General features: G+C 38.3%; 3 protein-coding genes across 17 annotated transcripts in view; 2 read left to right on the top strand and 1 right to left on the bottom strand.

Annotated features, from left to right (window-relative positions):
• The window catches only part of LOC138938192 (uncharacterized), a 9,975-nt gene extending 2,124 nt beyond the window's left edge, over positions 1–7,851 (top strand). For 4 of the 8 annotated variants that reach the window (XM_070305005.1, XM_070305012.1, XM_070305011.1 and 1 more), the window contains exons 2-4: positions 2,376–2,693; positions 3,516–3,665; positions 3,782–7,851. In XM_070305005.1, the coding sequence (XP_070161106.1) occupies positions 2,376–2,693; positions 3,516–3,665; positions 3,782–5,149 (1,836 nt within the window). In that variant the 3' untranslated portion in view covers positions 5,150–7,851. Of the gene's footprint in view, positions 1–874; positions 1,820–1,905; positions 1,967–2,375; positions 2,694–3,515; positions 3,666–3,781 lie in introns of those variants that run through there. The other 4 variants (XM_070305009.1, XM_070305006.1, XM_070305007.1 and 1 more) reach the window with 2 other exon arrangements.
• The window catches only part of Npl4 (nuclear protein localization 4), a 15,666-nt gene extending 3,893 nt beyond the window's left edge, over positions 1–11,773 (bottom strand). For both annotated transcript variants that reach the window (XM_070304993.1, XM_070304995.1), the window contains exons 1-9: positions 11,008–11,773; positions 10,316–10,396; positions 10,028–10,232; positions 9,510–9,654; positions 9,307–9,444; positions 8,922–9,225; positions 8,692–8,829; positions 8,457–8,604; positions 8,063–8,223 (exon numbers count right to left, since the gene is read on the bottom strand). In XM_070304993.1, coding sequence (XP_070161094.1) covers positions 8,063–8,223; positions 8,457–8,604; positions 8,692–8,829; positions 8,922–9,225; positions 9,307–9,444; positions 9,510–9,654; positions 10,028–10,232; positions 10,316–10,396; positions 11,008–11,028 — 1,341 coding nt within the window. In that variant the 5' untranslated portion in view covers positions 11,029–11,773. The remainder of the gene's footprint in view (positions 1–8,062; positions 8,224–8,456; positions 8,605–8,691; positions 8,830–8,921; positions 9,226–9,306; positions 9,445–9,509; positions 9,655–10,027; positions 10,233–10,315; positions 10,397–11,007) is intronic.
• On the top strand, positions 11,184–26,628 carry LOC138938190 (uncharacterized). Of its 7 annotated transcripts, none has more exons than XM_070305004.1 (14): positions 11,184–11,577; positions 12,885–13,161; positions 16,105–16,204; positions 18,866–18,957; positions 19,085–19,147; positions 22,538–22,647; positions 23,045–23,167; positions 23,298–23,450; positions 23,527–23,708; positions 23,897–24,199; positions 24,437–24,627; positions 24,804–24,992; positions 25,659–25,756; positions 26,223–26,336. In XM_070305004.1, the coding sequence occupies exons 2-14, from the start codon at positions 13,033–13,035 to the stop codon at positions 26,248–26,250; spliced, it is 1,761 nt and encodes a 586-aa protein (XP_070161105.1). In that variant the 5' UTR covers positions 11,184–11,577; positions 12,885–13,032; the 3' UTR covers positions 26,251–26,336. The 7 variants fall into 7 exon arrangements, with proteins under 7 accessions (XP_070161105.1, XP_070161099.1, XP_070161101.1 ...); XM_070304998.1 differs by having other exon boundaries at positions 11,186–11,577; positions 25,659–25,715; positions 26,223–26,628; XM_070305000.1 differs by lacking the exon at positions 25,659–25,756 and having other exon boundaries at positions 11,187–11,577; positions 26,223–26,627.

Here is a 26,628-nt window from a genome sequence, read left to right as displayed (position 1 = left end):
ACAATTATCGCTTATCGCTCCCTTAGTCGTGTTGCTCCAAAATTTTTAAATAAGACTATACACAATTGTCTCGACTAAGTAAAATTTTTATTCCGATAAACAATTCCGTATACCTTTGTATATATATTTAGCTGAAATAAAAAGAGAGGGGAGGGTAGAAGAACTGATTGATTATAATTATAAATTCGATAAACAATTGATTAAAAGGATATCGGCGATAAATATGTGCATCGAGTGATTTCGTGTTCAAAAATTAATATATTTAATTAGGAAGGTAAAAAAAAGTGAAAGTTAATGAACGATAATATTATAATTAGAGAATGTAAATGTTTCCGATCAGAAACGTATTACTATTACTATTTCCAGTACGCGTTTAAAATTAATTGAATTAGATAGTGTTATTAAGCTTGAAAATAAGCTTCTTGAATATACAATATTATTTTTAGCGCCCAATTCTTTCGGTATTGAAATACAAAGGAAAAACCGCGAATACTCTTTTTTTTTTTATTTAGTTTTAATTTTAAACACAACTGGATAAATCCGAGTCACGATATATTATCGTTATACTTTGATATTGCTTTATATGTATTATTCTCAAAATAATTATGCAACATCTTTTTAGACTTTGTTTGGCGAAAAAAATTTAAGTGTAAGCGATTGCGAGAATTAAAATATATCTCGTTTATATATGTATATACATATATAAAAGTGTTTACTGAAGATGAAGATTAGATATCGAGATAAGATTTCTCGAATATTAATTATTTTCTAGAATACAAGGGTATTCACAAGGGTTAATTCAATTTCGGATGGAGAGAGTATCGTTACGTGTATTAGACATATCACGTTGTATCTATTATTATAATTTACAATACGATCATCCATTAACGAAAATTCTCGTATGTAAAATCGAAGATTGAATGAGACATTTTCGTTGACAACAAGCGTCAGAAGGATTAAGGACAAACGGTGTCGCGGGCGAGTTCAAGTCGGTCGCGCTTTCCCGCTTTTAATCGGTCACCGTGTTTCCTCGGACCGTGAATCGAACGATCGAGCGACGAGTGTGTTTACCGCGTCGTCACGTGTCGACGCCGCGCCGTATCGATTCATCCTCTTGCCGAATCGCGTATTTAAGCCTCTGTGACAGAGGCAAAGGAACGCGTGGGCCTGTCAGTCGAGCATTGCGTTTAACCCGCGATGAACGTATAAACAATGCCGCGACGCGAGACGATTCGATTTGTGCGCGAGAAACGTTTACGAACTAGGGAACCTCATCGATGACTCGATGACGCACGAATGCGATATGGGTCAAGGAATATGGGCCGACGACGATGGAAGTTTCGCGCCGCGTGTACTTGAAATCGGAAAAGTCCATGGCAGCGGGATGACAGACGAGTCTATGGCGCATAGTAATAATCGTAGTAGTATTAAAGAATTTCCGTGTGCGCGAAGAGAAAGAAAGCGGCGATGTGAAATAAAGGGGGAGAGAAGGAGAGAAAAAAAATTGTGGAGCGAAGGAGAGAAAGGGAGAGAGACGAACGGTCGCGTGTACCGAGTTTGTTTACATACATAAATACGCGGACGACGACTTGACCTTTTAGAGCTTTCCGTCGTAAATGACATACGTTTCTACGTAAATCGGACATTCCTGTGCACACATGGCAAAGTTCGGCTCTGTTCGTCAAAGACAGTTTGATTGTGAGAGATATCCTCTTTATTCGATCATATTTATATAAGTGTAGATCTCGCGCGCGCGAGCTCAATTGATACCACACGTAATTTCCGTGTCGAAAATCATTCAAGGAGTAAAGAGTTTCGCGTATGTTTCGCCAAATATTCTGCGTGAATGTTTGCAAGTTAAGCTTCGCACGAGCAGCGCGAATTAAATGCCAATTGCAATTTCAGGAGCACGAGAGATTGACGCTACGTTCGTAATTTTTACCGTGACGTGATGTTACTTAAACAGGTAATTTCCCGCGTAAAATGAATGAGACGAATGGAGTAATTAATTGCCTACTGAAATGAATAACAATTGAACAAAATTTAGTATGGTGACTTGTACGATAACATCAAATTTATGTCGTACTCTGATAGACTTTGACATAGCAAAATCGATTCGAGTCGTGGTATAAACTTTATCTCGCGATGTATCTAAATTTAATACATCGATCGATACGATCAGAATAGCGTTGGAATCTAATTCCACTACAGCAGAAATTTTATTCCGTTAGTACTCATTATTTCGGCACTTCTTACTTTACATTACGATATATGGAGGAACTTTGTGTTTCGCGTGTGTGTTGCATGCATGTATGCATACGATGAAGTTGTGAGATATGCACGCACGAGTGTGTACATGTATGTTGCGTTTCCAGATGCTGGATCCGAGCGTGCTAACGGACCTGGAGGAGCTGACGCTTTGCGGTTGCTGCAAGCAGAAGTACAATGACGCGGAGCAATGTCCCAAGTATCTCAGCTGTAAGCACTACTTCTGTCTGCGCTGCATCGAGAGCAATCTACTGAAGGGACGAGATCTGTTTTGCGCCCACTGTTGGAAGAAGACAGACTTGGGCGATCAAGGTCCGGACGCTCTACCGACTCATTCTCCTCTACTTGCCCTGGCCAATAATCTGTCACGCCTCAAAATCACGACGAACAACACATCCGGCAAACCCGGTGACAAGGAGAGGAAGGTAATGCCGATTGATTGTTCGATATTTCAATCGAGCGAGAGTCTTGTATGACACTTGAAATCTCATTTCGATATTCTCCTACTCATCCAACAATGAAACGCCATGAAACGCGCAACATTTTCTTTTAAATGTAATAATTTATGTATATATGATTTTTATAATTCAATATTTTACAATTTTATATCTTTTATTTATGTTTGAACACGCGATATATATTGTAAAAATATATTGGAAATATATTGAATAATCAATTTTGAGAAAATGAAATAAAGAAATCGCATCATGAACGTTATATTATACGATTTATTGATTTATCTAAATTTACCGTAAAATATCTCTGCTCGATAAAATTACATTGTATGAAAGATGATGAAAAATTATTCGAGAAAGCAACGCAACTGCTGTAATATCGCGTACGGTAAACGGTGAACTTTTGTCGGCGTCGAAAAAGAGACGGAATATATATCTTCGTTCATGCGGGATGTATACAACATGTGTGCGTGTATGCGTGACAAAGGAAACGCTATGGAAAGTGGGGAAACTATACCAAAAGAGAGAAAATAATTCCGATAATAACAGGATGATGTTGTAAGAACGTCTCTCGATGATTATTTTTGTATTTGTGATAATTTCGCGATTGTCTTGCGCACATTTCTTCTCTTGAAAAAGATATGTCCGAACAAAATAGCGTCCGAATATTTTTTTTATGATAAAAACGAAAAATTCGTATTACTAGTTTGATCTTGAAAGGTCATGGAACTTCTCGTACATACACGTGGTGATGGATCTTGAGTAGATCAATAATGTTTAATATTTTCATAGAGCGAGAATTGTCACACACACGGGATGCCGCTGGCATTATGGTGTGCGACATGTTGCACGGCGCTTTGTAGAGCGTGCGCGACTCCGCAAGAACACCCGGGTCATCAGATTAAATCGCAAATCGATGCCAAAGAACAACTCATTACCGACGTAAGTTGTTCCTACTTATTAGTTAGTACTATTTTCCGTTGAAATTTCGAGGAACAGGCTCGCGAAACTATACATCGAAAAACTAACGTTGTGAAAACGCGTGCATTCGTTCACAGGTTCAATTGGAGTTAGTCGCCGTGGGCAAACTGTCGACCGAGATTCAAAGACTGGCTGTGCAGCAACGCGAGTTTCTGATAAAGGTACTGGAGGCATGCGTAACGTTGAAGACGCACGTAGAGACGGATCTGCAAAACGGTTGGAGCCACTTTCCCGAGATAACGGACGCGCGCGAAACTCTGGGCAAGACGAAGGCCGGTTTGCAGATGAGCGAAACTCCGGGCGACGTGTATAGTCTGCACTCGCAGCTCGTTCTAGAGAAACAGCGGTTGCAATCCAAGTACCAGGAAATGATGCTGCAGTGCCAGCTGGACGATCTCATCGGTAATTCTGGCGTGATTTTCGACTTTGCCCTACTAAAGCAAGCACTGGCAGGTATTCATACGGGGGATCCGATCGTTCCCCAAGGAGTGGGCAATGGCGGTCGCCTAGCGAATCACTTGGCGGCCTCGCAGAATCCGATACTATTCCTTGCAAATTATTGTATGTCGCAATTGTACACGCGTCACGTTGTCAGCAAGCAACAGCATATGCAGAACGGTTCGATGGAATATCATCATTCGAATATGATGCCGCCACCACAACAGGCACCACCGGGATCCGTTCACGTTCATCAGGGTCCACCACCGCCGCCACCGGGATCGAATCAGACTCCGCAGCAGCTTCTCATTCCACCTGGTTCACCGTCCATCAAATCCGTACCGCCCGCACCGCCCAACGCCATGCTGCACCCGCAACAGCAGTCGACATTCATGCCTGATACGGTTGGTACCGGTGGCGCCGGTGGTGGCGGTCTAGTGACCGTTCACTCGTCCCCCCAACCGCCGTCCAACGCGATAACGGCGACACTGACGCGGGGCCCAGCGAATCCGTATCCTCTGTATTACTTCAACATCGAGGTAAACGGCTCACCGCACGGACGCATCGTAATTGAGGTGCGACCGGACGCAGCGCCGAAGATGGCGAAAAACTTCAGCGTGCTGTCGACAGGGGAAGCCGGAGTCGGTTACAAGGGTTGCACGATATTCCAGTGCTGGGAGGGCGAGTCCGTGATCACGGGCGATTTTGAGCTCAACAATGGCCGCGGTGGACGAAGCATATACGAAGACGGCTATTTCATGCCGGACGACACTAAGTTCCCGGCGGTCAGGGGTGCGGTGGGAATGAGACGGACGCAGAAGCGACATGACAACCTCGGCATGGTCGGCTCACAGTTTCGCATAATACTGCAGGAGATGCGTGGCTTCACCGGCATTTTCGGCCACGTAATCGAGGGATTGGACCTGGTGGAGAAGATATCTACGTTCGGCGACCAGACCGGCAAGCCTACCAAGAATATTCTAATCACGAAGTGCGGTAAATTGTAACGTTTATGCTGTCGCTGTCGCGCGGTTTGTTGTAGCGTGGGGTAAACTCTCCGAGAGAGAGAGAGGGAGAGAGAGAGCAGTATATCCCGTATATACATATACATATTATATATTATATAACGCCGTATACACGTTTTCCCGCTATAGATAACCGAAGGAAGGTCGCGACGATTTTCCCGACTCGCGCGTTCGGCGAGAGAGAAACTTATACGTAAGAAGAAATACAAAAAGAAACGAGTTACACGTAATTGCCCAACGATGGGAGACGATTATTATTATAATTATTATATCCGCCGCGTATATCCATTCGGGGACACCGTCGCGATACGTTTATCCACGAATCCTCGAACGCTCCGTACGAGTCACGCAACTTAATTAACTATTAACAATAGTGTCTAAAGATGTCGAATCTATTTTTAAATCGTGGGCGCGTGCGAGAAAAAAAAAAGAAATAAAAAAATCCATATTTTGCTATTGACCGGGAATCGATATGAGATTCTGCTAACAATAATAATGACGATCGAGATACATACACATACACATACGTACCTCAGAGATCGACCGTGATATCGATACGACTTCTCTAGCTGATACGACGTATTTGTTTTTAGGAAGAGAGAGGTCCAACGTTTATTTTGGCTATTATCGGCGTTCACTCTGCTAAACTACGTTATAGTTCTTAGAGCGCGTATCGCGCGTCGGGCGTGATATAACGGTGAAAATACCGTGCGATTCGCGGTAGACAATTCTCCGCTCGGCTCCGCGTGCGCAGCTAATGTTTTAGGTCGTAGATAGATGAATAAAAGGAAAACAAAAGTGTAGACCGGGGAATTTAAGTATAGCAAACTATATCGGGAACTAATCGAACCGCGTATCACGTTTATGCGTATGTACTTTTGAAAGCGAAGTGATGATGAAACCTGCGCGCGAACGGATGTTTGACCCTTTCGATATTTTTTTTTTGTGGACGAGCAATCGTAGGTGGGCATCTTCGCGACTTCATGCTAAAAGTCGCGACTCATGCGATTCTATACAAAACGCAAGGTTTGTTGTTTAGAATCTTAGATTCCGAAAAGAAGAAGGAAAAATATTGATATAGTTAATCTCATAGGAGGGCAATTTGCGATTCGTCAAATACGATGTCGCGTATCGTTCCGTTCCAGGAGCGCGAAGAAAAGAGCTGAAAGGGAACAGAAAAAAAGAGATATTCATCGCGCGCGCGTCTTGCGAAGAAATCTTGTGATTCGTCTTGTGATTCTGCTGCACGAATACTGGTGGCAAACTTGTTCCCTTTTCGTTCTTTCTAAACTAACGAACTATCGTGAAATATATATATATATATCTGTATTTAAGATTAGATCTCAATACGTCGCAAATGTATGCAAGGCCTAACTACTACTATGTAGATCGTAAGCCTCGTGTCGTCTAATCGAAAAACGAACGAAGGAAAAAAATGTGCGAATATATATATATATATATATATATATATATATATATATATGTATGTACACTAAACAAATCATTCCTATATATCGTACTACGATAATGTAATTGCGTTATAACTACTCGTCTGAATTCTCGTAATGAACTCCCATTATGTATCGTTATATATACACTGTCACACGCGCGCGCGTGCGAGAGCGAAAGCGTCTTTTTCTCTCTCTGTCTCTGTCTCTCTCTCTTTCTCTCTCTCTCTTTCTCACGCGGACATGTGCGCGCATATTTCCACGCGCGTACAAGGCAAGGCACACTCACGCGTTACCGTAATAGCAAAAATTGCACGCCCTCGCGTCGTCGCGGATATGCCTTCTCGAAGAAAAGCCTCATTCGATGTTGAACTTGAAAGTTTTAACACTTGTTGATTAGCTAATAAAAAGAAACGCGTCTCTCGCGATCGACATTGCGATTATTGACGCAACGCGAAACGCATCGCGTTGTGTGTCGTCTTTAGGAATAAATATAACTCGCTCCTGTACATGTACAATATTATTATATACACGACGACCGTAAGCGGGGGTGGCTGTGTGCGTTCGAACGGATGGATGAATGAACGAATTCGCTTTCGAGCGAAGAAGACTACGACAAATTGTAACTCTTAGTACGTAATCGTAGAGATACAATCGTGAGAAGAAAAAAAAGGACATATTGTACCGAAACGAGTAACGAAACAAGCCCACCTGTATACATACATGTATACAATATACATACATAACACACACACGTACACGGATACCTCTATGCGCGCGTGTATATATATATATATATATATACACAAATATATAAACTACATATATTTTTATGAACGTGATGAGGTAACAACGCATAGCTTGTAATATCGATTCTAACGACCGACCGATTTGTCTTGTCCCTCGCGTGCGATTAAACGATTGAACGGCTGTAAACAATTGGACAAGTTCTTTCCTCTCATCTTTCTACCTCGCTATTTTGTTTTTTTCCTTATCGCCTTTTTCTTACTTCCGTTCTATCCCTCTCTCTCTTACCCTCCTTTCGAGATATAATGATCATTGAGAATGCGAAGATCGTGACTATTTTTTTCAGGTTCGCGGTAATTACACCGTAGAGAGCCGTCGTTTAAACGAATTTTATTATTTCATTATACATGTACGAAGTGAATGTTTATCGCCCCAACTTAAATGTACTTTTAATCGATCGATTTTGAGTTATAAACTGTTCTCATTTCATGTGAGTATTATGATTTGTGCGTATTACCCTTATACCTATAGGTATATATGAAGTTTTGCGGTAAAATGGCATAACTTTCAATAAATATTAGATTACGATAGATATACAAAATTCAGAGGCACTTGTTCGATATACATATACAGACATAAATCGAAGTGATTCAAAAAAACGTAATCGAAGGAAGAATAAAATCGATATATTCGAACTTACCTTGTAAAAGACATCCGGAATGTATTGCTTATCGGTCGACTCGATTACATAGCCCAATTCCGGTGCGTCTTTTGTAGGAACCAAACAGCCATCTCGTACCAACGCCATGCATTGATTGGATACCTGATAGCCCTCCATGTGTACTTGATTTTTATCGTCACCTGTAATTTACAGGAAAAACGTTTCTGACAACCGTAATTGTACATGGCGTTTGTAATTGATATTTCGTAACAGATAGAAAAAAGAAGCGTAATTATTATGTACTATTAAGTTGATCAAAAAAATTTGTTCGCCTTTTCCTATGTGACTTATCTCAATTAAAAAGGCAAATTTTTAATCAACTTAATATTGTTGAAGAAAAAAATATCTATATCATGAATTATGATTGGCTCACCTGTGACGCAAACAGTTACAAATTTTGAGCCAAAATAACCATTAGGCGAGAAGCGGCAGAGATTTGGATATCGGTTTTGAAAATATCCAGCCATAATGCATTCTTGAGCAGATAAGAAATGGCTTTCTATATTGCGAACGTGTTTGACCTGATCGAATAAAACTGACAGTGTTAATCGCCGTACATATGCAGATTCGGTATACGAACATTACATAAAGAAAGAAAAATATATTACCGTTCCCTTCTTAACATCGTCGGCTATAAGGTCGGTGAAAATCCATCCGATTCTCCTCAGATTAAGTGTCCGGCCTAATTCCTCGACTAATGCTTCCTTCTCGTCTGGCAGAAGTCTTATCGTATCTTTTGTACTTTCCTGATCAATCACAATGCGAATATATTATATTCATTTATAAAAAATATGTATGTTTATAGATTTATCGAAGATTGTGCACGAGCTCTACGTACCTGCGGTGGCTCGTATATAGCCGCAACGACTGCTCTAATTCCTAATGGGACATCCGAATGTACTTCGTATCTTCCGTATAGATAACCGATACGCTGATGCCCAGTGCTACGCCAGTAGTTAAGAAAACGTTCTACTAAACTAGCATTTTCGAACATGACGTTATCCACATGTCGATAAGTCTGGCGGTTCAAAGTGATCGAGTTCGGTTGGCATTTGCTGCATATCCCTCGCGGCCATGGCGGATGATCCTTGCAGCCAGTCTTTATACGGCAGCTTATGTCATCTAATTGTATAAACTTGCCCCTGCGACAAATATATACAAGATACAGTCGAATATTCTGTAATAATGTTTGTACAATCATTTCACATTGTATATTTATGTACCTATCAACTCCGGCAGTGAGCTTCCTGAGATGTGAATGAAAGGAGAGATGCTTGATATTTTGTTCTTTCAGGTAAATCTCATCGAAAGGTTCCAGAGGCGAGCAATGCACGCAGCATCCTTTTGCTCCATGTCGACAGCTGTAAAAGCACGTGTTGTTTTGTTTTGTTTCGATATTATCTTTTAATGTGTTTTACTTTCTTACAGTTTTTCGTCGCGTTTACGCTGGATTTTTCCATCTAGCTTCCATAATTGCTCATCGACATCATCTTCAACTACATTTGTCAGAGATCGTGAAAGACCAGATGTGCGATTTGTAATTCCATTTGTTGTATCAATTGGCCCTGGTTCTATGTTTAAATATACAAAACAAGGTTAGTAAAAAGATCTGATCTTTGATAAATGAAAGAATATACACAGATTCATACATATATGCAATACATACAAACATATGTGTCTGTATATACAAAATTATTCTATATATATACACACACATACATTCGAAAGAATATTTTGAATAGTTTCTCCTAATTATAAATATAAGTATTTTTCTTAGTTATGTCTATGTTTCATAATTTAATTTTGTTAATATTGATACTATGATCTTGAATATATTATATTATGTTTTTATTATGTAATAACTGCTTTATTCTATCATTTCAGATAATTTTAATGTTCTACGTATGCCAATGGTCTATCAATCGTGTAAATAATTATTCATACCCGTAGAAGCATTATTGGAGGCACTGCTGGTTGATGGAGCACTCCATAATTGGGTGCCATTGGCTGGCACAAGGTAAAGCATATCTCCATGGGAAAGACCTGTGCCTAACACCGTTCTACTTCGAGTAGATGTAAGTGGCTCTTTCTGATTTCGTTGCTTACAGAGGTTAAATCCAAAACTATTTAAATCAAAGGCTTCATACACCTACACAAAAGATTAACAGAATAAATTTCATTATTTTAAAACATGATATATAAAAAGATTAGAATATCCTCCGTGATCTATACCTTTTCGTAAAGTCGAGAAAGTGTATCAGAAGCTAGCACTTCTATACGCTTTGTTCCCTCTGATGACTGGACACGTAGGATCTGGAAGTAAATAAACAAATAAATATATAACAGACAAATTTATATTTATTAACAAAAGTAAAATTTTTGTAAACACATTATATCACAAAATATAATTATCCATAAACAAGCAGCACATTGCAACTTTGTACATTATTCATTTTTCATTTATAAATAGCATCTATATATCTAGGTAGAATAACAATGAGATATATATTCTGATTATTTGTACATAAAACATATATACATATATAGATATATTTTTTTCCAGGTAAAAATCAAATATATTTATATTAAGCAGAATAAACTTTTTAATTTCTACAAAGATATCCAATTAATTATCTATTCAAAAAATTATTGTGTCACGAAAATAGGTGTTATAAAGAAACATTTGTATTTGATATCAAACATTCATGATCGTATAATTATCAAATAATTATAAATAATCAAGAAAGCATGTAGAGGCCAGACATCATAAGAGAGTCGGAATTAGACCAATTGTGTAGGTTACGTTCGAGAATTTATCGCGGATACATTACGATGCAATCGCGTGGAAAGTTTCATTAAATAGAGGGAAAACGATTCAACGAAATCGCGCTTGCAATTCATTCCGTGCCGTTGCGATGACTTACGAATTGCCCGGGTTTTGACATTTCGCCGGTGTCGGTGTGGTGAATCAGCTGTTCAAGCCAAGCTCGCTGTATCGTACGGCCGCAGGGGTGCGCGGCGGCGCCAAAGTCCCTAGCGCGTCGCGACGACGCTCCGTGCGTGAAAAAAACTGTCGAGTCAACGTCAGAGAGTCGGTGGGGTCGACCTAACCTCCTCGCACCTCGGGTGACGAGCGATTCCTCGCGGGCGATGCAACGGCTACCGAATACCGATGTCGCCGCGCGGCTGCTCTCGCGACGTCGGCCACGCGCACACGCACTACCCTCTTATTAGTCTCGCACTGCTATCCGTTCGCGGCGCGTTCTCGACGCTCTCCTATACAAGATAAGAGTCAGCTGAGCGCGAGCGAAGCACGAATCTCGTCACCGTCACTGCTCGACGCTCGACGCGGTACAACGAAAACGAACACGCACGAGGAATCTCGACGTTTCGACTTTCGACGACTAAGCGACTATCCTGCCCCACTGGTGGTGATCGAGCGAGTACCAAGTCGCTGTGTACGCGTCCCTCTGGGAGGCTTTTGTCGACGCTGGGTAAGTTTTGCTTGGCGCGCTCTTCCACCGTGCGCAACTTGGCTCTCTCTTTTTTTTTCCCTCTCCGTCACTGTCCGTCGATCGAATTGCGCGATCGTGCGCGCGCGCGCACGCGATGACAAGACGACGAAGACGATACGATTCTCTCGTAATCTCCCTCTCGCACCGAGAGGCCCGAGAAAGCGACGAGCGCTGCTTTCTCTCGTCCAAACGATTATCCGACGACGCGTTACTCCGCGCGCTATGCAACCTGCGCTACGGCGGGATCAAAGCGGACGCCGACCCCTGGCGCTCTTTCGAAAGCACGCCGTCGATATATCTATGTATACGAGGAATCGGTATGCGCGTCTGCACGTTGCGACGGTGCGCGTGGCATTCGCCTACTCTCGCGTGCGCTTACGATTTGCATTTTTCGATGATTTTTCCCACGCAATGCGTGATACGGAGCTCTATCACCTGGGAATCGTAACGGTACGATATCATAAAAATTTAAGAATCAGGTTTTTGTCACCCTGCATTCCCTATACATTTACATTATTTTCCCATCTCTCTTGCTTTATTCGTTTTATATATTTTTTTATTAAATTTCTCAGAGCTTTCCAGAGAGGTATTTTTATTCCCGAATACAAAAGATCTCATTTACGATTATATATCGAATATCTTTATCTCCAATTATATTTATTCGCTGTTATGCGCGTAATGCGTGTAATTTTGCACAACCCGAAAAATTCCATATGATCATCTCGTTGCAGCGAAAATGGCGTTTCGAATTAATCGCGAATTGTTATGTGGTCATGGCCACGATACCTTCAACCGCGCAGGCACTTTACCAGGTGATCGTACTCGGATATAAATAAATCAGATGCTGGCATATCTTTTGTCAGTTGGCGATGAATTTTATACCGTAATTACGCAAAATAATGTTTTATCGATGCTTACCTGTGTGAATATTTTGTTTATTAGCAGGAACTTAGTTGTGTTTTACATTCGTAAAATTATGAAGAGGAGCTCTTATTGAGGCTTGTGCTAAGCAAAGTAGTCTTAAATTTTGCAAGTCACACAACTTTTGCAAAAATGTTTACTATGCATTATAATAAACATGAAAATTTTTTTAAGAATTTATCTTTAATTCTGTGAAGATTCTTATTAGATTTTGTGAGATAAATGATTTTTAAGAGAGAGAGAGAGAGAGAGAGAGAGAAAGAAGGGATATTTAATATTTATTTTGATTATAATTTATTTGTTAACATAAATGATATATAAATAACAAAATTTTTTTAAAACTTCAAAAAAATATTCTCTTTTAGTTTGGAGAATCTTCTCGAGGGATCATATGGTACATAATGTATTTTTGTATGCGGTGCGCGAATGCACGCTTCAAAATATATCTGCCAACGCACATCTCTAGCCAACCAACATCCATTATGTTTCGGAATAAGTATGAAATCATAAGGAATGTATGAAGCGCATCGAAAAAGATGTACGAGAACGAAATCTACGAAACACCTACGAGAGATAGCGTATTGCGTACGACAAGAGTTGACGAAATACGTCTATACATCATTCAACAGAGATGATTCAGCGGTAACGCATACGCAGCTCACGTCCTTTAATTCTGCTGACGCGCGTTCCTCATTTTCCAAGTATCGATATCGTATCGTGTACAGGGATAATTGCGATAAGTCGTTCCGCTTTAATGATGCCAGATAGTAAATAGGTACATAATGGAATGCATTAGCACTCGTAGAAGGAATGCTGCCGAGGTGCTGCCTTCACACGCGCATTATGAACCTCTTACCTCTTTACCATTTCTTCCTGCCAAGAACGACTACCGCGCCGGGAGAGAGACTCCACGGGCCGCGTACTCCGGTGAGGATTTCGGCGCGATCAGTTGCATTTGCTAGCCGGTAGCCATCTAGCGCACCCTTAGCAGAGAGATAGCTCGTGACTTACACACGCGCGTCGAGTTCTCTTCTCGTCGTGATCCAGCATCGATCGTATTGATTTCTTGTCATCGTCGTCTCGTAATTGCCGTTCGCCAGGAGGCCCGTCGCCCCGTCGCCTCTGCCCTTTTCCCATTCCCATCGACGATACGTATCCGATAATCGATCCACCTGTTAGCGGTCGATGAAAACGGGAAGGTAGGTTTTTATCCGCGCGCCTTGTCGATGGCTCGTCTTGTTTCTTTTTGAACCGCTAATTATTGTAGTTATAAACCATCCTTATTTTTATTTTGCTTCGTTTAATTAATTCTCAATATTAATTTGATTCTCTAACGTAAATGATATCCGGATAATATTCCTTTTATAGATTATAAAAATTTGATATAATATGCGCGATAAACATTTTTTTTTCAAACGATATATCTTTTCTATAAAATTGACTTATTCTAGTAAAAAATCGATTGTTGCTATAATAGCATTTGAAAATCCTCCTTGATGATAGTGATATTTTGAGATTGACTAATCAACCGATTAAATATATTGATTTGTTTATTATTTATAATACTTAAAAATTTCTATTAATATTTTATCAATTTCAATTCTTTAATATTATAAAATTGTAATTTTATTAATAAGATTATGAAAATGCTTAGTAAATATATATTACATTTTTTTCCAATGCTTTGTTGAATTTTATGGAGATGTTTGAGAAGTCTAATAATCTTATGATATAATATTGATCTAATATTCATTGCCAAAGGAATATGTTTCTCGCGAGATTATCATTTGCATCATCTATTTCTATATTATGATGATATTATTCAAATTATGCACGCCAGCACCAGCATCTTCATTCAATCTAATGCTTGTTATTACATATTTATGATCATGCAAGATGTATATACGCTAAACTATCCTCATTTTTTTATCTATTATTACACATTTTTTGATTATAATTCTCACAATATCGTGTTTTTACTCGATATTTAAGATTCTGGTAACATTTTTTGATATTAAAATATTTTTTTATGTTAATAAAATTATGTAATTTAAAAGAAAAATAAGTACAAAAACTTTAAAATTAATGGAAATATATATATCTGTTTATATTCTATATACATATAAACAGGTTGATAATATTTATGAAATTTATTTATAGCTCGAAAACTATTTAGATTTTTCTAGATTTGTCGATAGTTTTTGAATTATACAATAAATCAAGCAATTTACATATTAAAGGAATCAAAGGAATGATAGTTAGTGATACTTCGTACATACACATACGCGTCTAAATCGCTTATTCATCGCGGCTTTATTATGCGTGAACGCCGTAACGCTGATCTCGTTATATTATATTAGATGATTTCCTGTGGTGAATTTTTTCAACTATCGCTTATTTAGTTTCATAAATGCGCAGTGAAAATATCGAAGAAATTTTTGCAGTAATCGAAGATGATAAAAAGAAAAGATTGCTACATTTTCCAAATTATGTCCTCTCCTTGAAAAGATTCCGAAACTATTCCATAAGCGATGTAGATCTTTGGATGTTACAATTATCAGATTATTCATAGATAGTATATTTATCAGGTTATTCATAGTGAACGAAAAGAATATCGTTATTATGTGGGAGAACGGAGATTCTTTTTCTAAAATTATTCGAGACACATAGAGATTATTTTAGAGGAGTTTGACCTGAGATATTTATTTTTAGCACTTATAATCTTTATATATATGGTCGATTAGGCACGCGGGTGATATACTCGAAGTCGCTTCAAAACACAAAACATTTTATCTCACCGTTTTTAACATTGAAAACACGGAAAATAAACGTTTTTAAAAGATATTTTAAATCATACGCGGTGAATATAGTTCTTTGCTTCGAGGTGAATAATATATTTGCGTCCTCGAGTTACGTACGGCAGAGACCAACGTTTAAAGTATGTTGAAACGTCTAGAATGATCACCTTTATATTTATTCTTGACTTTCAATACGAGTATCTCGACCATTTAAAGAAAAGCAATCTTGGTAGACTCCGTCAATTCCATCAATTATTTCATCCAACGTCACTTTTAAAACATTAAATGTGCTTTATATATTGATGCATTACTATTCGTAGAAGTGATTTACGAAACGGAAAGTGTCTTAATTATTTTGATTCTATATTGACCGATTATACGTGAGTTTATAACCGCGTTTTTTCTAGCAGATTTATCGATTTATCCTGTTTTTGAAAAAATCTTTTTCAGCGCTTGTTATTATTATTAAAACGTTGGTCAACATGTTTATATGCCAAGATTTCTTTCTGAGAAACATGTCTCTTGGCATATAAACTTAATATAAAAGTCATATAAAATCGAATTTGAGAAAGTCGATGGATAAGACGAAGCGGATAGAAGACACGTGGATGTTTTGATATTATTAGATATAAAAGTTGGAAATAAAAAAAGCGAAAGAATTTGGTGGAATATCTAATGAATGATATATTAAATTTAAACTGCTTGATAAATTTTTAGAAGAATTATATATTACTTATATATCTACATACGACAATATATATTATTTCATAAATAATATTTTTTTCAGAACAAGATGGAGGACACGGAAGATGTAAGGACGGCAGTGGAATTGTATATTTATGATCTTACCAAAGGGATGGCTACAATAATGTCATCGATGCTTATAGGTAAAAATATGAGGAAATAATGATATGATAAATAATATCAATAGTATCAACGATATTCATACAAAGTATTGATCTATATTTTCTTCTCTTTAATTTGATTTTTAAAAAGATCTTATTAGAAAGATTTTGGTTCATAGTATTTACGCTAAACATAAATTAATTAATAATTAATCGAAATTTATAATATATTTTATAAATTTTTATTGAAGATTATTAGTTCTCTTGTCGTACACTTTCTAAGATTAATTAAACCAAATTTGATTTCACATGATGAAAGATAATGCCTTCTTCTGAAGGCATTATCAGATTATTGTAATATTGATCTAAAAAATCGAATGTGTGTGTGTATGTTGAGTCAATTAACGCACACTCCATATGGCTAATAATATTTAGAAGAAAAATATTATGCATCGTTGTTTTCATCGGGCGCAATTTTAAGCTCTTTTACCTTGAGTTAGCGGAATGTTATTTAAAGATATAACGCGACGGAAAACATCTTTCTTTGTTATATGCGCCGCAAAAGCGGCAGAAGATCAGAATTTTGTGCCTTCAAATTGAATGGCGAACAAAGAAGTACAAAAAAAGAAACTAATATATAAACCTTATTTGACATATGAATAAAGTTAGACAATTTTTTCGCAGGAATTTTTATTTCGGCTGTTTATTATCTTTAATTAAAGTCTATAACATATATATATATATAATTTTGATAGATGAAAAACTAACTTGACTATTTGTATATGCACTCGGGTGATATTGAATCATACATATCGCGATTTAATTGCGCAAAAAAGGAAGTTGATATAATCGATCAGGTGTTGTTTCGTTCAATTTTGCCAGTCATGCATACTTATGACTCTTGAATATCGTTATCGTAGTATGAATTTGCAATTAATGCATCGCGACGCTTTTTCATCTCTGCTCTCAGCGAGAGAAATCGAATGTCTCTTAAACATGATGATATGCGCGATTCTTGCCAAATTATACGACGATTTTGGATCAAAGACGATTTAAATATAAACAAGCGCACGAAAGAATCGGTGACACTTCGGGCGACGATGACTAAGAGCGATGACGTTGTCGTCATACGGTTGTCGTATCGATTATCCTCGTGACGAATCTAATTGTTGATGCACTGCACGGCATGTGCATCGAATGCGATGAGTGCGATGCGAAAAATCACAGGTCGCATCAGTTTGAAATATAAAAATAAAATATAAAAAAAGCGCGTGAAATATTATATAATATACGTCAATCTGCAGATATTAAAGAAGCGAATATTTAATTAATTTATAAGAACTTGATAATTAAAATGATAAAAGATTGAAAGAAATGGCAACTATAGAATATTCGCTTCTTCATAGCAGAAGCGCGTGTAAATACGATACGTTCGGGATAGAATTTGAAGAATTGCGTATGTGCAACGAGACGCGGGAGTAACCGGAAGGGATGCGAGAATGGGGTGCTTCGTAATACATAGGAAATTCTATGCGAATGGCGTGAAGCACATACGCGGACCAACTCGCGCCACGTGTCCATGGTTCGCTCACACGCTCTCGAGTATCCCGCGTGTCTATTTTCGAGTGCATCGTGTGCACAGTTTGTATGTATGCGTGATTGGTATCCCGCGGTTTGTTCCAACACTGAGAAAAAGCCTCGTTCGATCTGAATAAATTGGCAATCCTCCTGGACAGAACGAATGTCATGTGAAATAACATATTCGGAGAAAATATAAACACGAAATTAAAAGATTTGTAAAAAGATATTCTCTTATCATTGAAACGAAGAAATTACATTGCATTAAATTGTTTTATAAGTATTATGTTGTATTCGCAACACGTAAAAATTATATGAGATTGGCTTCACAGTCATGGATTCGTCACAAGCCGACAGCGTTGCGTCTTACATCGCTCTGGAAGTAATTATAACGGCCAGGTTATTTCTTGCGAGCTCGACACCACTTGGAGGCCCGAGCGCAATAAGAAAGCCACGAAACGACGCGTGTACGCGGATGTACTTAGCTATTTCCGCGATGCAGAACTGGGTCGAAGAAGGCACACATACGAGCAAGATCGAGCTTCATCCGGGCCCGCGAGCTTCGCGTTTTATGCCTAGATCTAGCGGGCTCATCTACGCGAAGACATAGTCGCGATGATTATTATCGTCTCTCTGTCGGTCCTTGAATAAGAGTATCGGCGAGCTTGAGCTTAATCCTGTCTCGAGGTTGTTTTGTTAGATCACGCCCGGGATAAAAATAGAATAAATTTTCACGATCTCGAGTAATTTCCTGGATTTGAAAATTTGAACCCGGTTGATCTTCTACTTTTCAAGATGGTTGTTTATTTTTTCTCCTTTTTTTTACGGCAGTATAATTATTCGTTGTACGATTATCGTTATTCTTATTTATATTATTACATTATTTCTGCAGCTGTTAATTGTTCATTAACCGATTAATTATTTTATTACTTATTGTTAGTGTAAGAGAAGGATTATTTTATTAATAACTAAAAAAAATTTTATATATTATATAAGAAAATAATATAATATAAATATGTGACGATACATATTTATAATATATACAAGTAATTCTACGCAAACATTTTCTTTTGATTCTGTTTGTTAATAGAACGAGCATTAATCCCCCGCTTCATCTGTTTACAGGTCGTCAGTTAGACGGAATATGGCACACGGCAATAGTTGCATATGGAAGGGAATATTTCTTTGGTCCTGCCGGCATCAATAGTGTCCGACCAGTAAGTATCCTCCTCCACTGGCAATCATATGGTGCGATTATTTCGATCGGGATACGACCGATCATTCGATAGCGCTATCTGCGTTACGATGATGCTAAGGAAATATAAACGCGAATTTTTCGTTTAGTCTCGCAGATGGTCTTCGTCGCGTCATGTTCGATACTCCAGCCGAATGCTTTCTTTTCTCTTTGTGAGTACTTTTGTGCGATAGAAATAGAATAAAGAGAAATATGAAATACCGCCAGTATCGACAACAAATTAATTAAGCATCATATCTTGCCATCCGAGTTACCGCTGGAAGCGATTTCTATTTGCTAAGTAAATATTAGATTTCCTTCTCCACATTTTTTTTCTCTCTCTTACAATATTGTACTTTACTTCCAGCGGTAAACAGAAATGTTTTATTCACACATTGCTACACAATTGAGTGTAATATTAACAACACGATGAGACACCTGACAAATAAGTATTATACTGCGTTCATCGACATTCGAAATAATGATAAAAACTACAAAAAAATCACTGTAAAAATATATCTTAACTCTTCGAAAAGCAAGATTGGCACATGAAGTTAACAGATCCTTTCTTATATTGGAGATATCTTTTTTTAAATCTAAGAATTTCGGATTGCCGATGAAAAATTCCGCATCATTTTTCTCGACGGTGACCCCGGGTGTCGAGGGGTAAACTCGCGCGTTAAGCGTACGCGCCTCGTCGTCATCGCGTGCGACGACATCGTAGGAGGTAGGAGGGGAACGGACGGTGATATAAATAACCGGGGCGCGCTATCAACGAGCGAGAGAATTAATGGTCCCGCTGCTTCCCGTCGTTGCTCGGTGCACAGACCTATCGGGGAACGCCGATGCATCCTCGCGACCCGGAGTCGTGACCGATTGGAAGGCCTAGTCGTAAAGCGGTAGAGTTCCTCGGTGAGCCATACGATACGCTAGACACGAGCAGGAACTAAATTTGGTGCGGTTCGATCCAAAAATAATCCCCGCTGCACGTACACGCATACATACGTGTATATATATATATATATATATATATATATATACGCATACAGGTACGCGTATATACAATTGCTCTTTCTCTCTTCGTCTCTCTTACGATTCTCTCTCTCTCTCTCTCTCTCTTCCCGTCCTTATACTTTACACATCTAGATTCGACGTAAGGCGAAGGCTGCCGGTAAGGTAAGTTCATCCCGTGCTTACATCCCGCATGCGACAAAATGTTCTCCAATCATCGGTGTGATTAATTGCTCCTGCTGTATAGCGTTAACTGCGTTAACCTTCGTTGCGAGCTAGATAGTGAAATTAGAGCAGTTCTCCCTGAAACAATTCTCCCGTATTTTACTTGAACTCACTCCAGACAATTCAGAGTTTTGTAATCTTCGGAAGTTTAGAATGAGACATGAAGCAGCGATGAAAATTATTCGAGACTAAAATACAGCGGGAGAAAAAGTGGTGGTGCGCTTTCGATCAACTCGATTATCTCCTCTTGACGAGTTAAAAGGGTTGGTCCTGAAAATATCAAGTTTACGAGTTTTGTGATACGATGCGCCTTCATGTTTCGCTACGACATGAATGTACTCGGGTGAATACTAAAAATAAAATTTCAAATTATTTATGTGGTATTAATAATTATATAATATAACTATATTAAATATATTTCGAGGAGTCGCTTGATAATCGCGATGCGCGTCTAAAAGCAAAGCGGTGAAATCATTACGGTTGCATTACTACTTTATTCGCGTCGAGTACGCGTGACTAACGCGCGCGTAATTGTAACACGCATTGCTTCACGACATCGTGAAACCTATGTAACTGTCACGTTCATTTCCGCCCACGAAATTCGCCATGAAGCTAGATGACCGGCTGCGTATTTCTAGCGCTAAGATATTTTTCCAAGATAAAAATATTTATATTATATCATATCATTTTTTATAATTCTACAATCGATTATCGACTAATAAAATAATTGATGATTAATTTTTCGCGAACCGATTACGAAGGCTTCTCTGCTGGTTGATTGTCTGTCTAATTACAGACGCGATTATCTCTACTTGAAACACGTCGCAATCTTCTTTTGCTTCTTTTTAGTTCCTATTGTCTACCTTTTTTTGGCAAGAGACGTGCACGGGACGCGTTACAATGTGTGTAATCGTTATCGCTTTTTTTTTCCGACAAAAAAGCGTCACATTCGTAATCTATACAACACGTAACACTTGCGATCAGCTGTGCGTAGTACAGTACGCTTACTCTTTTAGATTTCACCCATCTGCCTGATTGGTCTCACGTTCGTCACTAGCATCTCGCTATCAAAACTTTGTCCAAAAACTTTGCCTAACAAAATAAATACATGTGATATTTTTTTTTATATTATAAAAAGCATTTTCACGCATATATTTAGAAACTGCGAATTCTGGAAATCAATTCTTGCTAAGAGATGCGACATTTCCTTTCGAAATTATCATTATCACTTCCATCATCCATCTAGCGATCCTTTTTTTTCCGAACGGCATCTTCGGCTGCGAATGTGAATCGCGAAGTGCGCGCGCCGCCACACGCGAGCTCCGATCATCCTTCATCGTCGGCATCTCGTTCGCCGGCTCCACCGCAGCATCTCCGAGCACCCGCGGCCGGCAGTCCGTATGCGAGCCGTTTTCCGTTCTCGGAAGCGCTCTCGAAGGGAACAGTCTCGCGAAAATTTTTTCCTCGCCTTCGATCGGTGATCCTGCGGAATTTTTCCGATACGTAAGTGTGCGCGTATCGTTTTGTCGTGAGTGAAGTCGAGGCGTCGAGCGGTATCGAGTGATCTAGAATGACAGATGCTAAGAAGGGAACAGAGTGCGATTTTAGAACGTCGAAGATTTGCGAAGATGGATCGAGGAATAGATTTAAAAGCAAATTGTTACTTTCATCGTTACATTTATGATTCTCGGCGATTGTAATTTGTGAGATAACACAGTTCCAGTTTTTAATTTTTCTTTGCGATTGTCTAATTTACTGTCTCTTAATACGCTAATTAAATATAATATTATTTGTTATATAGCAATATTTGTCAATTACTATTGTATTTATATCCCTTGACTTTTGGACAAAATTTACTTTTATGTCTTTCGACATAAGAATTTATGTACCATATTATTATTGAAACCGTAATTTCCGTCTATACGCGATTCAACTCTCTCGAAAGATCCAATCCTTGGAACGTATAATAAACACTTTGTACCCGGCTCTTTCCCGCTTTCTCTTCACTCTTCACTTCCGCTGCACATTCTTCTTTTGCGTTCTAAAGTGATCGAGATCGCACCTCCAGCGCATGCCGCGGCCGTCTATTTTCGGCGGTTTCTCGTAGGGAAGTGCGGATTTGTCGTAGTTCTAAAATTACATTGCCACTAATGTCAGGAGGGGGTGGTATATTCTCTCTACTTTTCTCATTCTATCTGTTTCTTTCTCTTTCTCTTCCGTTTTTCTGGCGCACGAAATTTGCTGCCGGATCGGCAGTTGCCGCGAAACTGACATTGTTGACGCGACGTAATTTTAACGCGATCGAACGCCGGCATTTCGTGTTTCAGGGCAGCACGGAATTAGGAGAGCCGCAGAGAATCGAAAAACTCGGCGAGACTTATCTACCCTATACGGTTTTCCTGGAGTACATAAACGGCCTGGGAACTTCCACGTTCGCGTGAGTATTATTAGGGACGTCGAGAGTTGCTTCGCTCGGTGTATATTGCTCTTACTCTTCTGTGTCATTTCTCGAAAGTGATTGAATTTTTGAAAATATACATCGATCAGCAAATGTCATATTCATTTTTTATACATATCTTTTACACCTATATATCTTTTTGAAGTTTATTCTTTTTTAAATAACTCGTCTCTTTTTCTTTTTATGTTGTCATTATTAAAAGTATCTTGTATCTTTATTATGTAAATCTTTTTCGGAGAATCGATTTTATTACGTAAGAATTGTTTGGCTAATTATTATCTGATAATTATTTTTTATTTTATTTTTGATATTTATTTGATTTTGTTATTCGAGAGAATTATTTGATTTTGCTTGACCAACGACTTCGCGCTTTCAGACCGGGTACGTACCATCTATTCAAGTACAACTGTAATACCTTCACAGAGGAACTCAGCAATTTCCTGGTGGGCAAGGGCATTCCCAAGTATATCCTTGATCTACCGGAAGAAATATTGCAAACGTATGTCTAATTATATATGGTACTTATCATTATTATTTGATATCTAATATTACATTCGAAAAACATTCATATTATTTAACTTATTTTTAAGTGAGGAATATGTTTTGATACGATTTATATTTATTTTCAGACCTATCGGGCAGGCTTTAAGGCCATTGATAGAAACATTAAGTAGTAGTGCGAGTTCTGGATTCACAGTCGGTCAGAGATTTGTCGAAGCGAGGATCCAGAGGGAAGCTTCGCCGGAATATCAACTCCTGAACACAGCGATTGAAGAAGCAAGGTATTGATTCGTATGTTAATTTATTGTTAGATTATTATATAAATTTTTCGAATACTTTACAATAATTTCGACGCAGATTGAATTCGATTGCGTTAGAAGAACGAAGGAACGTCATTAACGAAAAGCTAGCAAAGAAAGATCGAAAAAAGAAAAAGAAGAAGAAGGAAAAGAAGGAAAAGGGCAGCAAGGAGACCACTGGCAGCGATAGTAATAGTACTGGACCAAGCAATTGCTGTGCAGATATGGCGGAACATGAAAGTACGTAGAATTTTATCGAAAATGGATTATCTTTAACTTCGTTTCATAATGCAATTTTCCGGTTCGTACTTCGCGATATGATAATATTCAACGAAAAAAAAGATCTGTGAGTTGCTCTATATTTATATAAATTCTTAAGCAACTTTTAAGTCACGAAAATAATTTTCAATTGTATCATTGTTTATCAGATGCGGTTGGTGGGACGCAACAGCAGACGGCTAATGGCGAAAGTGCGGAGATGTTACCGTCAGAACGAGTAATGCAGATGGAGGAGGATGAAAAGCGTGAACAAGAAGAGAAGAAACGCCATCGAGATCCACCGATAGTATTCAAGGACTTGGTGAACATACGGGAGGTATATGAAGGTTTGATAAGCGCCATAGAGGGAAAGTTAAACGATGAAGAGCGAACGTGCATGGACGAGCTGCGACAATACGTTTTGGAGAATGAGGGTTCCTGGGCTTTAGGCGATAACTTCTTGAACTTCGTAGGTGAGTCATTAAAATGATACAAATATATATGGTTCTCAAGTTTTTCAAAACTCTACGATATGTTTTTAAAACCTGTTTTGAAACATGTTTGAATTCTAAAGTTTAAATAAATTTGAAATCAATTTATAAATTTGAATTTATATTGAGAATAAATTCCACAAAAGCAGATTTTATTTTTTGTTTCTATTTCTGAAAATAATCTAAAAATATATTTAATTGAGTTAATTAATTAATCAGGTCGAGTTCTCTATGATAAGTCGTTGGACAGTAACGCACGAGTAAAACTGTTGAACGTACTGTCGGTTGCCGCATTGAAGGACGATGTGATTCTATTGTTGCATCAAGATAGGCGAGAACACATCATCATGAATTATGCTTTCGATATCGATCGGCATCCGCAGGAGGAACAACTTCCACTCGCGCAGTTCGTAAGTAAAAAACGCATTTGTTATTTTAAAAATAAAAATTGTTTTAATAATTCTTTTCTCGTGAATAATAATTCGCTAATTCTGTAAAATAAAAAAATCTTAATTGTAATAATTGCGAATATGAGGCTATTGAGATAAGTTACGTCAATAGGTTTAATTTTAATTGTTTCACGTAGTTGGCGAATATGTTTGAGAATCTCAGCAGCTCGGAATGGTTACTCTATATATCCGAGTGGCAGCATCAGAATCAAAGCATTAGTAACATAAGAGTAACGACCAAAGTTGCGGTGCACTCGTTACTCTCGAACTCGGAAGACCTGCAGATCCGCGGCGCCGCCATCATTCACAATCTTGCCTGCAAGGAGGTAAAAACTGTGGTCTGTATCCTTGCCATCCGATTAACATTCTCACTCATCTCTCGCCGATTTTCGCTTTCATTTTCATAACCCGTTCGCCATAAGCGCCTCGCGCATCAAAGGTATCTTGACAAAAATTTCTGTCTGTACATTTTTCTATTATTGCACATTAAATTTTTAAGTTGAAGTTTTTGTATATTTTATTCGTACTTGGAAAAACTTGGAAAAAAACTATCACATTGAAAAAGAAATATGAACCGGAGTTAAATTAATTTATTTTCTTTGATGCGCTATTTCATTGTAATGTCGCTTTCGGAATGCGTGCTTGCCGGTATCGTAGGAGAGGAGCAAGCGACGCTCGTACTATGCTATAAGATAGAAGTGCTGCCTTTATTAATGAAAAAAATTAGCTCTTTATATAAGTTTCTGTCGATGCGGCCATCAACATGGACGTCTCGCCTGCTGATAATTTTATTTCATGGACGAGCAACGAAAAACAAAAAGAATGGGTATTCTATACTTATCATTAATAAAAAAGAATAGTTCCAAGGATATCATGTGTCTCACTCAATGCTCGTTTGCATGCGCACTAGAACTTGAAGTTCTCTAATTGAGGCAGCGGGTACCGCTGCGTGTGACGGATATTTTTCCAGAAATCGGATACTGTTTTTTCAGAAAATGAACAAAAGCAAAAATCTGCGGCGACTTTTACCGAAAGGCAGCATTTCTAAGGTACCTATCCAAATCGATGTTAGATTGAATCGTGCGCTGCGGTAAGTCGTCAATTATTATCGGTGTCTTGCGCCATAATCGCGCAATCAATTTTTTAACACATGAGTGTTCGATAATATTTTGAATATTATATATATGCTAATGATTACTGAACCTGCAGAGGACTTAAAGCGACAGCGAACTCTCAAACTTGATTAAGGCTTGCGTTAAATCTTAATCTTAAATTTGACATAACATTATGCGGTTCCCTGAAAACGGAAAAATAAATTAGGGAAATGGCGTATAACTGTTTTATGAGAAAAATAAAGATGCATTTTTAAATTAATTTTTAAATAGACGTAAAACTTTCCGCAAGCACAATTTAAATTGCTATACCACAATCATTAACTTGTGTTAACGTCGCGTCGTAACAGAATTTTTATATCTATTTACATCTTTTTTTTTTCGTCTCGCAAATATATGTGACATTATTCCTGTATATATTCTCACGCAATGTGTAAACTATAGGTGTTCGACGACGTTGCTGTGGAATTGACGATGGCGTTGCTACAATACTTCAACGGTAGTCCCGCGGAGGAACAGTTGTACGCGTGCATGAAATCGCTCGCGCGTTTCACACAGATCAGCGGCCAGGAGGTGCCGCAGCTCATACAGATGATTGGACCCGAACCGAACAAATTCAGGGGAACTTCTCCAAGAATCGACGAGCAGATCGATCAAGTCAACAAGAAATTGCGCTAAATGTCCGTTGACTGTTCGCGAAAGTTATTATATTCCAGACGCGAGATAAAAATATGACGCGCTTGCGCTATGTTTAAAATGGATTTTTAACTTAAAGATTCTAGATGAAGCAGCCATATTATTGTATTATTATTATTAATTATTGTTACCATTTTAATATTATTACTATTAT

The sequence above is a fragment of the Polyergus mexicanus genome, unplaced genomic scaffold, assembly GCF_030449975.1.
Source record: "Polyergus mexicanus isolate NDT 795.1 unplaced genomic scaffold, iyPolMexi1.0 SCAF_12, whole genome shotgun sequence".
Classification (NCBI taxonomy): Eukaryota; Metazoa; Arthropoda; class Insecta; order Hymenoptera; family Formicidae; genus Polyergus; species Polyergus mexicanus.
This window is presented reverse-complemented; position numbering and strand designations above follow the sequence as displayed.